This window comes from Scylla paramamosain, chromosome 35 (assembly GCF_035594125.1).
Source record: "Scylla paramamosain isolate STU-SP2022 chromosome 35, ASM3559412v1, whole genome shotgun sequence".
Lineage (NCBI taxonomy): Eukaryota > Metazoa > Arthropoda > Malacostraca > Decapoda > Portunidae > Scylla > Scylla paramamosain.
The window spans coordinates 2,314,037-2,328,813 of NC_087185.1; the positions used below are offsets into that span (position 1 = coordinate 2,314,037).

The 14,777-nt window shown below is 42.9% G+C and overlaps 1 protein-coding gene across 3 annotated transcripts in view; it reads right to left on the bottom strand.

The window, feature by feature from the left end:
• LOC135090553 (uncharacterized) overlaps positions 1-14,777 on the bottom strand; it is a 250,821-nt gene that overhangs the window by 127,919 nt on the left and 108,125 nt on the right. The window contains exon 1 of one of the 3 annotated variants that reach the window (XM_063987405.1): positions 8,041-8,127. The exons of the other annotated variants lie outside the window; for them this stretch is intronic. Within the exon in view, the coding sequence (XP_063843475.1) occupies positions 8,041-8,110 (70 nt within the window). The 5' untranslated portion in view covers positions 8,111-8,127. Of the gene's footprint in view, positions 1-8,040; positions 8,128-14,777 lie in introns of those variants that run through there. 3 annotated transcript variants of the gene reach the window in all.

Genomic DNA, 14,777 nt, shown 5'->3' on the forward strand with positions numbered 1-14,777 from the left:
ACGTAATGTAACCTAACCTAACATAACTTAAGGAGATCAGAAGTTTCTCTTTCCAGGAAAACAAACAGAATTAAAACTGGCTACTGACTTTGGAGGGAGAAGCAGTTTGAATGTGTACCGAAGATAATTTTGAGATACCAGCTGTTAAAGATTTGTGTCAATACTCCCACTTAGCAGTTGTTAATGACCTCCTGCACTGAAACTATCACCTCTACCTAACTTAACCTAACAAACCAAAAATCACTGACCTTGTCCATTTTACTATCAAGTGTCTCTGCTAAAAAAAAAAAAAAGCTAAATTGAAACATCTCCCAGCATTGCAAGACTGATAATATCTCTACAAAAGCCTTGCATCTCTGGTTTGACGAGTAACGCGACGCTGGGTTAGATCGTTAGCAGCAGACAACATCCCGTGAGCAGTAAACGTGTGGGTGCAGGGGACAGATGCGGGGAACAGCTGTGCACCGCCAGTCTAGACACACAACTGCTGCTCTCCGTCACTCACAGAACCACTTCACTTTGTACACTTCAGGCTGCTGCTAAAAAGATATACATCAGCTGGCGCTTTTTTTTTTTTATTCATTTTTTAACCCTTTCACTGCGACACGAAACAATTAGCAGCACCAGAAGCAATGCGGGAAGTCTTTATCTACAAGAAAGTTAAGGGTAAAAAAGAATACAATTTGCAATTTCTTCCCTTTCAAAGACTGGATGTGGCTGCAGAACAAGTAAAGATGTCTCGGAGTGATTGGTAATTAGGGAAAGGTGTACCAAGGATTAATACGAACCCAGTGGAATAAAATACCAGTGGTTGATGTAATGTCTCTTGTGCAGGATGATAGAAAATAGAGATAAGCAAATATAGATCACTGTACTATTCTTTCGTATCTTTTTCTTATATTTTTACTAGTGTTGCTTTATTTATTTTTCCTTATGAGTCTTACGGCGGAAGTTCAGGAAGAAAGGACACGCAGCAACACCAATTTAGCAGAACGTTATAGCAAAAAAGTACGGTATAAACTGACACTAATATACTCGTGCACTACAATACTCTCTCTTTCCAGCGATTCTTGGGATAAATGTGAAGTAAAGCAGGATTTGTTATAGCACCAACTTGTCAGGACGTTAGAGCAAAAAGTACGTTATAAATTGACAATAATATACATTCCCACACATCTCTTCCCTGCGAGTCCTCAGTTCAAAGTACACTAATATCATGTACCGCCAATATATTACGATGTTACAACAATACATACGCTACCAGCTGGCAATGAAAATATATAGATTATCTCGCTACATTATAGTAAAAAAGGATTATCTCTTTCTTTCACGAGTCTTGGGTTAAAAATACGTTAAGGAAGAAAACGTGCAGTCATAAGTTGATATTGATTTACGCTCTCTTTGTTCTTCGTCGCTCTGATGCTTTGTGAAGTGATAATGTTGTGTTGGCTACCAGGATTTGTAAGGGAAAGTAGATACGAGGATAAACTGAAGGGAAACAAAAGATAATTGAGACAAGAGGGTGTAGAATAGAAAATATAGAACAGGAGATATAAAATTCAAGGGAAACAACGCATAATGAGATCAGTTGATATAGACAGAATACAAAGTAGACAATAGAGAATAGAGTTTATTTATTTATTTTTTGTGTAGCAGGGGCACCGGCCAAGGGGAACAAAATTTCTAGAATAAAAGGACCATTGAGTTGCCAGTCAAAAATGGATGATAGAATAAAAAAATGTAAAATGGAAGATATAGAACCATAGATACAGAAAAAAATAAATAAAAAACACAAAGCACAACAGGAGTGAATGTCTCAAGTTACACAAATCTTGATCTTGAATGAACTCTGCAAATCAGCGATAAATATATATTACCCCATTATCTTTCCTTCGGGGTTGGAAGAAAGAAGGACTTCAGTACCACGGTTCTTTGTCACTCATTTAAGCATGACAGCATAACCTACCTCGTCAATCTAAAACAATAGTAAGCTACTTTTTACAATGATCTATTTGACACAGTTCCTAAATACAGATCTGTCATTCTACCATAATAACTAATAACAGACATCACCAGCTACTTAATGATACATAACCTTCCCTTCTCCTCCTTCTTCCTTCCCCTTTAGCTATAACCTCTCCTCCTCTTCCTCCTCCTCCTCCTCTTCTTCCTCCTCCTATTTCCTTTTCTCACTGACCACAGACCACCTTTTCATCTTGACGCAAGGTATGACCACAGCTCCTCCTCCTCCTCCTCCTCCTCCTCCTCCTCTTACTTCCTTCCCTCCAGGTACGAGTCTAAACCTACTCTTTCTTCCCTCCCTCCAGATGATCTCTCCCAGTCTTCCCTCCGCCAGGCTGGAGAGAAAGATCCCGTAGAGTTTCCTCCAAATCGAGACGGTGGGAGGGAAGATGAGGGGAGACGGGAGAGGGGAGAGTGAGAGAGGAGAGAAGAGGAAAGTGTGAAAAAGAGTAAATGAGAGAGGAGAAAAGGTACCGTAATTTTTTTGTGTGTGTGCGTGCGTGGATGTGTGGATTATTATTATTTTCATTGTTTTCTCTCTCTCTCTCTCTCTCTCTCTCTCTCTCTCTCTCTCTCTCTCTCTCTCTCTCTCTCTCTCTCTCTCTCCCTTGTTTCATCAGGCTGCTAGTGCCGAGTCAATACCTTCAAAGACGAGGTTTCTAGGTAAGGAGAGACGAGAGAGAAAGTATGTTGGTATAGGTAGTGCCACATGTAGGAATGATTTGTTGAAACATCCACCCTCTCACACATACGTACACGGACTCTCCCACTCCCTCTCTCACACACACACACACACACACACACACACTAGTTACTGCCATCTCTTGAATACCTGATAAGCTTAGCCATTACCTTCCCCCGGGCACCAAGACACTGCCGCCCCGCCACCGCCTGTCCGTCTGTCTGTCTGTCCGCTTGTCTGTGTGGGAGCGAGGCACCGAGACCTCCCACACAGCTAGAGATCGACTATGACTCTTCAGCTTCCCCTAATCGCACCTGAGCACCCATTACTAATTAAGGTGAGACAGGTGAGAGAGGTGAGTTGGTGAAGATACGAGTTGACTTAATACTACACACGGAGAGAGGAAAAGAAAGTAGGTTAAGAAAACGTGTGTGTGTGTGTGAGTGTGTCTGTGTGTGTAAAAGAGGGTTATATATTTTTTCAAGGTTTCTGTAGCTTTAACTGTGCGTTTATACTACGTGTTTCACTTTGCATCTCCCCTCCTACCCGGCCCTCCTCCCCTGACGCCCCCAGCAGCCGCCCTCCCCCCCGCCGCGTCCCCTGATCGTTGCAGTATAACAAGTACATTCTCAGCTCCAGCCAGCGCGCTATGGAGTAACACCTGCGGCCCTTTTGGAGTGAACATCGCTAGCGTAACGTGTCGGCTGTTTGTGGCGCTGTTTGTGGCGCCGCTAAGGTGCTGTAAACGTCCCGGGAAGCTTTGGAATTGCGCAGCCAGACGCCTCGCTCACGATTCGCGGCGCCGGTGCTGCTCGCCGCTCAGCCTTTCCTATTTTGAAATGCTTGGGTTCCTTTACTGTAGTTCCTAGAGTTCCCCCTTCACCCCGTCAAGCCAACGCGAGGTGAGGAAATCTTGGTCTTATGTTCGGTTCAAGTGAAAAATCAAGCCACGTCAGGTTAGGCAGCAAGAGGAACAGAGCACAATAAAACTATGGGGCTCCCTCGGTGGCCAGAGCGAACAAACAATGTTATTTGGAAATTTAAATCCCTCCCAACTATAAACGTCACAGACCGAGCGGCGGGACATTAATTCCGAGATCATATAGAACATTTACTGTGAATCTTATGAATACAGAGAGGCCCTGGCAAACACCGCCGTGGGAGGTCCGCCCACCGCCCTGGCCGCGCCCTCACCCGCCTTCAGATATTTCACGCCCTCCCGCTACGTCTGCGAGCATTGGGATCAGGCCCCTGCAACCTCCTCCACTTAGCAGCACCCTCAGGCAGGCCGCGGGAGGCAGGACACTGAAGTAATGGTCCGCGTCTGAAAGTACTCGAGTTCCAAGTGAGGGTAGTGAAGGCAGACGAGGCAGGCAGGGGCGCCCAGTCTCACACCTCGGGGCCCCAGCCAGCATTAGGTCAGGCCAGGTGATAAGGACGTGACTTAAGGACTATATATCACACTTTACACCTGTAATGTAAACTCAGATAGCTTCGCCTCGACGTTTACGAGTCATTCAAAACAATAGTTCGCCTGTGCACGACTGACTCTCATTTCACGGACGTATTGCAAAGTAAGGACGAGGAGGAAGAAGAGGAGGAGGAGAGGAGATAGAAACCGTCCGTATTTCAAGCTTGTGTCCCTAACTTAGTGGTCGTTCCCATAGGCTCTGAAGGGCATAAGGGCGATACGACTTTAGCTACGACTCAGATCTAGTGAAGGGGTCGTGAGAAGGTACAAAGCGCGACGGACTGGAGACAGGAAAACGCATCAACTTGTTTTATATGCGATTGAGATAAATGCCAAGCCGAAGTGCAACGCGTTTATATCCTGACAAGCTTCTAATGGTTATTTAAATGTTGGTGGCTGGGAGGAAGACGACGACGAGGAACAAGAGGAGAAGGAGGAGGAGGAGGAGGAAGAGGAGGAGGAGGAGGAGGAAAACTGGGAGGATGGGAGCGAGGTAGAGTGAGGTAAGATATACAAGAGATGCAGCAGAATGTAAAGTTGGGAGGGAGGGAGGGAGGGAGGGAGGGAGCGGCAATTCTCCCTCTCCCTCCTTCTCCCGCCTATTCCCTCCCACACACACCCTCGCCCACCCTCGGGAAGGACCACCGGGGGACGCGGCCCAGGGTTCCCGCGCCCCCTGCCGTGAAACAGACGAAGTACACGCACCTCCACACCAAAGAACATAGCGCACTGCCTCGTTCCTCTCGCGCCTCTCGAATATGAAATCCTGCGAGACTTAGCGAGGTGCACGTGAAGTCTCCGATGGGCAGTGGGGGGCAACCAGGCGCGGCGACCCTTACCCCCCCTCCCCTTACCCTCCACGCGTCACTTGTTTATCGCGCCCATCAGCGTCTCGTCACAGCTCAAGTTACGCCTGATAACAAATAGTAAAATATACCTTTAATCGGAGACAATGGGAGCCTGGGAAATAAAACCCCGCCCGCCAAGAGGAGATGCAGTAAAGTGTAAAATTTCGCTTTATGTCTCCCTCGGTCGACTTTCCCCGTGTTTATGTGGCAATCTCGCGCCAATGAAGTTCGTATCGGTGACCCGAGGCTGGATTAGGCCTGGGCGCCGCCACGCTGACGCTGCCACGCCGGGAACTCGTCCAGGGCGGCGAGGGGGAGCCGCCTATGGGTCATTCCAGGTGACTTTTAGGCGGCTACATCACCACCAACTCCACCACCACCACCGCCGCCACCACCGCCACACAACAACAACTACCACTGATATGCATAGAATTTCCAGCCTTATATTAAATTTAAATGGCACACTAGAGCAGAAAAGTGACGCATTGGTCCAAAAAAATAACTTGTTTTATCGAGAAATATGAAGCAGGACACAGAAAAGTAATGAAAATAACTTGTTTATCGAGTAACTATGACTCATCACACCTGAAGCCACACCTGAGCAAGTACTACCACTGCTACATATAATTTCCAGCCTTGCATAACACTAACAATGATCTAAAGGACACTACAGGAGAGAAAGTCACTCACTGGTAAAAAAAACAAACTTATGCTCCAGTAATTATGACACACCTGAGGCCACACTTGAGGCCACACCTGAACACCTGGCATGTCTTTTAATTAGCCCTCACCTGCCAGACTTCCCGACCGAGTGGCGCGCCTTCACAAGCTGATTAACGGTAGGTGAGATGGAGGCCTCACCTGTCTCACCTGTCTTGTCTCTTGCCACTTGGACTGCCTAAATGAGCACTCTACCTGTCCACCTGTCTGTCTGTCTGTCTGTCTACTGTCTGTCTATCTGTCTGTCTCTTTTACCTCTGTGTTTACCTTTCTGTCTGTCTGCCTGTCTGCCTGTCTGTCTCTCTACATCCGTGTTTACCTGTCTGTCTGTCTGCCTGTCTGTCTTTGTCTCTCCATCTGTTTTTCTGTCTGTTTCTTTGATCATCTGTCTGTCTGTCTGTTTGTTTGCCTGTCTCTCTCTCTCTCTCTCTCTCTCTCTCTCTCTCTCTCTCTCTCTCTCTCTCTCTCTCTCTCTCTCTCTCTCTCTCTCTTTTTGAATTAAGCATTACGCCAGCGGGGTATACGTGGATAAACCCACACACACACACACACACACACACACACACACACACACACAGAGAGAGAGAGAGAGAGAGAGAGAGAGAGAGAGAGAGAGAGAGAGAGAGAGAGAGAGAGAGAGAGAGAGAGAGAGAGAGAGAGAGAGAGAGAGAGAGAGAGAGAGAGAGAGAGAGAGAGAGCCTGCAGGTACACTAATCGCAATAACACAAATCGAATATTCATCAGCAGTAATGAGTCTAATGAATAAAGGAGAAAACACCCTCTAGCGGCAGGCAGGTGAGGCGCCCTTGGAGCCTCGTCACGTTAAGCCCCCAGCCGTCATCGTGAAGCGCAAGCAAACACCGCGATTATTGCCGTGGGAAGCTTGTAGTGTCACCTTCAGAGCTTAGATCAAGGTGACACTGAAGAAGCATAAGAAGGTAATATTTGTCTCTATCTTTCAAGCTTCCTTCTGTCTTTAATACCTGCCTATTTTTCAAGCTTTTGTCTATCTTCTAAGCTTCCATCTATCTTTAATACCTGTCTATCTTTCAAGTTTCTGTCTACTTTTCAAGCTTCCGTCTGTCTTTAATACCTGTCTATCTTTCAAGTTTCTGTCTATCTTTCAAGCTTCTGTCTATTCGTCTCTGCTTCTCTGTTTCTCTCTGTCTTAAGAAGCTACTGTCTCTCTCTCTCTCTCTCTCTCTCTCTCTCTCTCTCTCTCTCTCTCTCTCTCTCTCTCTCTCATACCAACATCTGTAATGATACATAAAACATGAACTAAGAACAAAAAGAAAATAATAAATAAATAAACAACACGAACAGCACGTAATCCAGACACCAGGTGAGGGATGAGCAAGGAAGGTGTGACAGATTCATACAACACAGGAAGATGACTTGAGCAGAGACAAGACAAGAATGCTGCAGTAGGCAACGAGTGACACAGGAACAGGAAGAAAAAGGAAGTTGTAAAAAGCCATCAGGAATACACGTGGCAGTCCCCTTTTATGGAAACACACCTGTCTATATTCACTTATCATCTGTGGCCATAAATTTGTCTAGTCTTTTGTAGCTCCATAGTAATTGTTCTATTTCTCTCTGCCAAGCCATCAGACCTTCACGTGGCAGTCCCGTTATGAAAACACACCTCTCAATATCCACCAATCATCCTATCCATAAATTTGTTTGGTCTTTTGTAACTCCATATTGATCATTGTATTTCTCTGCCGCTGTATTTGAGAACTAGTTTGGTGATATTTCTTTTTAATGTAACTTTATCAAGCTTTTCGTTTTATGTAGGAGGGGCACCGGCCAAGGACAACGAAAATTAGAAGGAGAAAAGGGTCACTGAGATGTCGAACCCAAATAAAATCAGAAACCATTGTCAAAAATTGGAGGATAAGTGTCTTGAAGCCTCCCTCTTGAAAGAACTGTTATTTTCTTGTCCTTATATTACTAACCCTAAGGACTTCATGCCACCTTTATTATTGATCTTATACCTAAGCACCTCCATCAGAACACAAGAACGTATAGGAAGCCACAAGAAGCCGGCAGACCAACACTAGGCAGTCTCTATAGAAGACACATCTACCTATACCCACCTAAACCATATTAACTCTATCCATGTAACCTCTAAAACTCACTATTGACTCAACACGGACAGCCTGATGACTCTACACACTCATCAATACATTTATAAACCAATTTCTGCATAGCTAATACCCATTAACACGCATCCCCTGAAGGCAGACTTAGAAAACGATGAAGGCCTCCACTAACTGTCATTAACTACCGCACACCTGTCGTTCCAGTGCTAATTAGGCGTTCCTTGTTAGCGGCATATTCCCCGAGGAGGGCGCCGGCTGCCATCACTGCGCTGCAAGATAAGATGTCAACTTGTACCGTGAGTGAGGTGAATATTTGTTATGTCTAATGAAGGATGCTGAGATGGGATGGATGGGGGTTGGGGGAGAGGGAGGGTGGGTGGGAGGAATGGCTAGCTTAGGTGTGGGATGGGGGAGTACAGGTGTGTGTGTGTGTGTGTTTGGTGGGGAGGGTTGTGGATGGGTCTCTCTCTCTCTCTCTCTCTCTCTCTCTCTCTCTCTCTCTCTCTCTCTCTCTCTCTCTCTCTCTCTCTCTCTCTCTCTCAAGCTGGAAGGCAGGAAGTCAACTAGACTGAGACGACAAACAAACAGGATGTCGTACACACACACACACACACACACACACACACACACACACACACACACACACACACACACACACACACACACACACACACATACACAGATAGACAAACACATGTAAGCAGACAGACAGATAAGAAAACAAGTACACAAACATACGAAAACAACAACAACAACAACAACAACAACAACAACAATAACAGAAACACACACCAAAATAATGATAAAATAGACAAATAGACACAAAATAAACGTGGTAAATGAACCGGAATGAAAATAACCAATGCATAACGAAATAAAGAGAATAAATGAATGTACCTGAATACTAACGACAGGTAATTGGAATTCATACATGTAATGTTTACCCGACGCACACCTGAGGAGAACACCTGAATGAAGAACACTGGCGTCTGAATAAATTAATGGGAAAGAAATATAGATACACAAGTCTTCAAAGAGGAAATAAATGAGGACAAAATAAGAGCAAGAATAAAAAAAAGACGAAGTAAAAATGAACGATGAAGGGGGAATTTGATGTCAATTTGCGATAAGGATGAAAAATTTGATAACCGCATTTTGCTGCAAGATGGAAAAAAAAAAAAAGCTCAACAAACGAGGGGGTAGATAGGAAACAGGCAGGTAGTTTTGCTTGTCTCGAGTCGCCTTGATTGAAATAAGTAGAGGGTGAGAATGTAAATAAAACAACAACCTGCTAATGTTTTGTGAGCTGTATTGATGATTGGTGTGAATAACCTCCAAACTAAAAAATCCACAATGTTTCTCTCTCTCTCTCTCTCTCTCTCTCTCTCTCTCTCTCTCTCTCTCTGAAGTAGTTGGTGGGGAGAATCCATTATCATCACTATCCTGGATCATAAACCTTTACTGTAGCTTATTCCAGCCTCGTACTAGTAAATCCACTGCTTGGACATTATTTGTGTTCCTTTGTGTTAGGTATAGGATGGTGGGGAGGAGCATTCAACATGACTATCCTTAACCTTTATCTCTGTTTATCTCAGCCTCGTACTAATAGACTCAGTTTGTACTTCGTTTGTTTTCCTTTGTGTTTGGTATAACGGGTGGGGAGGAATTTTCGTCTCTTATCCTAGACCTTTAGTACTTCCTTTGTGTTCTTTTGCGTTACGTATAGGCGGTGGAGGAAGAACTTTCGTCCTTATACTAGACTTCTACCAATCTAAACCTCGTGCTTCCTTTGTGTTCCTTTGTGTTATGTATAGACCGCGGTGGTGGTGGTGGTAGTGGTGGAGGTGGTGGAGGTGGTAGTCTCAGATGTGTCAAGCCTGCCGTTCATTTGCAGGTGAAGGAAGTGGAGTATTAGTATTAATGAGTCTGTGTGGCCAAACTGTGTACGTCCCAGCCAGTTTTTGTCCCCTGCCTCCTCCTCCTCCTCCTCCTCCTCCTCCTCCTTATGCTTCTTGTTCTCTTCGTCTTATTTCTGCTCCTCTTCGTTTTTTCTTTCCTTGTTGCTGTTGTTCTTGTTCATCTTTGCTTTTATCCTTGTTCTTGTTCTTTCTACTCCTCTTCTTCTTCCTTGTGATGGTTATCCTCCTCTTCCTTCTTCTGTCGTTCTTCGTTGCTTTTGTTCCTCTTGTTCTTGTTCTTATTCTCTTTACTTCTCTTCCTCTTCCTTGTCATGGTTATCTTCCTCCTCCTCCTCCTCCTCCTCTTCCCAGTAAAGATAGAACAAAGTATTGATGAAGAGAACGACAAAGACAGGATAAGACTAAGAGAAGAGAAATTAAAGTAAATGAAGATAAAAGGAAATAAATAGCGCACTAAGAACAGAATAAGTTTAAAAGGTGAGAGGCTATGAGGAACTAAACCACAAAATGATAAAAAATTGATCAAGAACAGAGAAATTTAAGATAAGTGATAACGCAGGAGTTATTAGAAGAAATCGAAGTATTATTTTATCTTATCTATTTTATTTATGTATTGCAAACACCGGAAAAAATGGAAAATAAGGGAAAAAAAAAGAAAAGTAGCCTATTATTCTATTTACAAAAGATAAACAAGTAAAAGACTCGAGAGAAAAGACAATTTAGTTCATCAGGAATAAACGAAAGAAAACGAAGATAAAGGAGTGAAAAAACAAAAGCATAAAGAATAAAATACAAATATATATTGAGAGTAAAAGGAAAATAGGAAGGTTTTAGTATAAAGATAATACAGCAAAACGATAGAGGAAAAATAGAAAATAATGGGGAAAACACTTCAAATAAATGGCAAGAAAAAGATAAGGAATATGTTAAAAAAGAAGAAAAATAGACGGAAACAAATTCAAAATCTCACAAAGAGAAAAAAAAAATACATAGCATACAAAAACACAAAGGCAATATAAAAAAAAAAAACGAAGAGAATATAAAGGAAAATATTAGAACAAGCACCTCACATGATTTGCAAGCGATCTGAAATTCACACACAAAAAAAAAATAAATAAATAAAATAAAATAAATAAAGAAAGAAAAAAAACATGGAAAAAAAACAAAAAAAAACCCAAATACTGAGGAAATCACACGAGCAGAGTGGAAACACAAAACAAAACCAACATTTTACAGAACCAATAAAAATAATAGAGAGAAAATGACAGAAAATTACAGAAAAATATACGTGTGATATAGAAAATAAAGGGAAACATATTACTTAGAGGCCACACATCTCTCTCTCTCTCTCTCTCTCTCTCTCTCTCTCTCTCTCTCTCTCTCTCTCTCTCTCTCAAGTGCAAGGCGCCCACAACGTCTAATAAAACATCAACTTCTCACCTCTCCTCCTCCTCCTCCTCCTCCTCCTCCTCCTCCTTCTTCCTCCTTTCCTTCATTATCATACCCAGGGTGGAGGGAGATGGGAGGAAGGAGAGTGGGTATAGGGTGGAGGAGAGAGGGAGAGAGGGGTGGAGGAAAGTAGGTGGAGAGAAAAAAAAAAGTAGAGGTAAGAGTTTGGAGGGATAAAGAAACAGTGATGAGTACTCTCTCTCTCTCTCTCTCTCTCTCTCTCTCTCTCTCTCTCTCTCTCTCTCTCTCTCTCTCTCTCTCTCTCTCTCTCTCTCTCCAGTCCACCTACTACGCCAACGTAATGAAATATAAAAGAAAGTGAAAATAATGAAGAAAAAAGGAAAGAAAAGAAGAAAAAAACATGAATAATTTAAAGTCAAAAGGAAAATAGAGGAAAAACAAAAAGAGACAGGAATGGCTGTACGTGGCTTATTTTGAGAGGTTTTTGGGAAGCTCGGGGAGTGGGGGAGGAGAGGGCAGGAGATGAATGAGGATGGATCAGGAGCAGCAGGAGGAGGAGGAGGAGGAGGAGGAGGAGGAGGAGGAGGAGGAATGAATTTAATTTTTTTGTATTACTTATTCATGTATAGATGAAATTTCTGATCATAAGTAACGTGTGTTTGTGTGTGTGTGTGTGTGTGTGTGTGTGTGTACGCAGAAATAACTCAAGGATACATGAACTCACTTTTCATTAATACACACACACACACACACACACACACACACACACACACACACACACACACACACTAAAAAAAAAAAAAGCTAGCCACTTTGACCCTCTGTTCCGGCTGGAGGGAAAGAGAGAGAGGGAGGGAGAGAGGGAAGGTGGGAAAGACGAATGAGGGAAGAGGAAGGAAGGAGGGAAAAAGAAGGGGAGAAGTATGAAAGTAAATAAACAAGAATGAGAAACCAGAACAAATTCATAGTAAACAGAAACTCTCTCTCTCTCTCTCTCTTTCTCTCTCTCTCACAGAACTAGGACGGAAAAAAGGGAAAATTTCACGCTGGTCTGACTGTCTTTCCCTTTCCCTCTTTTTTTACCCCTTCTCTTCCCTTTAAAGCGTTGAATAAATAATGCTATGCCTAGTCATTCCTTTCCTTATTACCAGCAGCGCGTGAATGGGGCGTTTGGAGAATGAGTGAGACTATGAGGGTGTAGAAGTGAGTAGAGGTGGATGTAAAGGTGTAGGTGTGAGGGTGGTGTGGGGGTGTAGGACTGAGGATGTGGGATTAAGGGTGTAGCTGTGAGGGTGTAGCTGTGAAGGGATATTTTTGTCATTCTTCATTGTTGTGTTTCCCCTCAGCGTGTCTAAACTGACCTGGTGACAGTCGAGGTCATACGATACTCTGGGAAACAACTGTCTCTCTCTCTCTCTCTCTCTCTCTCTCTCTCTCTCTCTCTCTCTCTCTCTCTCTCTCTCTCCGCAATGAAGTAAAATAAAAAAAAACAGTAAAACATTTAATTTCCCCTTCACACGAACTATTTTTTTCCACTTTTTCCTCTTTCCTTGTATTATTTTAACATTCCACCACTTCCTGCCTCAATTCCTCTCCATCTTTTCACACCTATATGTTATTTCTTCACGTTCCAACTTTTTTATCCTCCTTAAACACTTCCTTACCCCTTGTGTCTCCTCCCCTTCTCTCCCCTGCCCCTCCCTCCCTCCCTCACATCTTTCCTTCGTAATCTCCCACGAGCGTCACTTTTCCCTACCCTCATTTTTTCCCTCCGCCATCACTCGAATTTATCATTTTCAGCCTTACACATATTTCTCCACCTCCTCCCTACAAAATATTACCTCCTCCCCCTCCTTTCTCTCCCCTCGCATTCCTCCTCGCGCCTCCTCTCCCTCCTGCCGCCTCTCTCCCCTCTCCCCTCACTTCATAATGAGGAAAAGATGGGTTAATGTTTATCCAACCCCAGTTTTAGATAAGATATGTTTTTTTCTACGTTTTTTGTTGATTTCTATGTCCTTTGTGGTTTTTAATTAGGGATGTGTGTATTTAATTGTCTCTATGGAGTCAATATACGTGATAGTGTTGGTAATCTTGTAATTGAGTTGTATGTATAGAGAGGGAGAAATGGATGAAGAATGCATTTTTACGACTGTATGGGTATAACTTAATATGAACTTAATGGCACTTGGATAGAGAAACATTAGTAGAGTCATTGATTTTAGAACTGGATAGACACAGACTTATTAATTCATTCATGTTTAATAACTTTAAAATATACGAACTAGGAGATTGAAAGGAGAAAGTAACAAGTGAAAAGATTATTGATAGAATCCCTTCCTACCTTCCTCCCTTCTTTTCTTCATGTGCCTTCCAACTCCCTTATACCTTCACGACAGGATCAGGCCTCCTAAAGGATTCACGTTCATTACGAGAGTCAAAGGATCATGTCAAGTCAGTCACGTCTCCCCAAATGCCGTGAAATGAAAGGTACTCGTCATGTTTTGAGTTGCAGTGCCTCTCTTCACCTGTCATGTCATTAATTATCTTTTACCTGTCTAATTAAGATTGTCTGTCTCTTTCTGTCTTTTTTTTTCAAGTGTTTCTCTTTCACTTCGTTGTCTTAACTTGTCTATTTTGGATTTTTTTGGTGATAATTCGTCTTTTTTTTGCTTTTATTTAAAGAGTGAAGATAATTTGATGTGTATTTTCATTTTTTTAAACTTCGATGATGAAATGCTATGTGAAGCGATGATAACGATTCTCTCTCTCTCTCTCTCTCTCTCTCTCTCTCTCTCTCTCTCTCTCTCTCTCTCTCTCTCTCTCTCTCTCTCTCTCGGGGCTCATTAAAGATAAGAAAAGAGCATCAAAGAAAGAGAATCAACACCATGAAATTACAGATTAGTCGAGAGAGAGAGAGAGAGAGAGAGAGAGAGAGAGAGAGAGAGAGAGAGAGAGAGAGAGAGAGAGAGAGAGAGAGAGAGAGAGAGAGAGAGAGAGAGAGAGAGAGAGATAGCGTCAAGGAGACAAAAGGAAACGGAGAAAAAGAGACAGTAACAGACAAGCAGAGAAAAGGGAAGAGAGAGATAAAGTATGTAACAGACAAATGGAGATGGACAAGAAACAGGAACAAAGACACACACACACACACACACACACACACACACACGAGCACAAAGACGACTCAGATCCTTTAAAAATAAGATCAGTGAAGGAAATAAGCGATTCAGTTCTTTTCCCATCTCCAAAATAAACACAAGAAACTTTACTATATTTCCTAAGCACTTCAACCTCCCTGAATCCACCTACTTCTATGCTCATTATCTGGCAACGTCGACCACCATAGACTTTGCATGGACAGAGAGAAATAACAGATTTACTTAGTATTTCCAAGTCTACATAACTTTAATCCTTTGTCTGCTACTTCGTCCATCTTTCTTTAATTACTAGACTCTGAGACGTCTTTACTTCTGCAGCCGCCTTCAATCTTTAAACTAGGTAGAAATTGTAGCATTTATTTTTTTTTTTTTATATCCTTCTTTCCTGTAGATGCTTATAAAGATTTCATGCATTGCTTTTGGTGCTGTTAACTGCTTCATATCG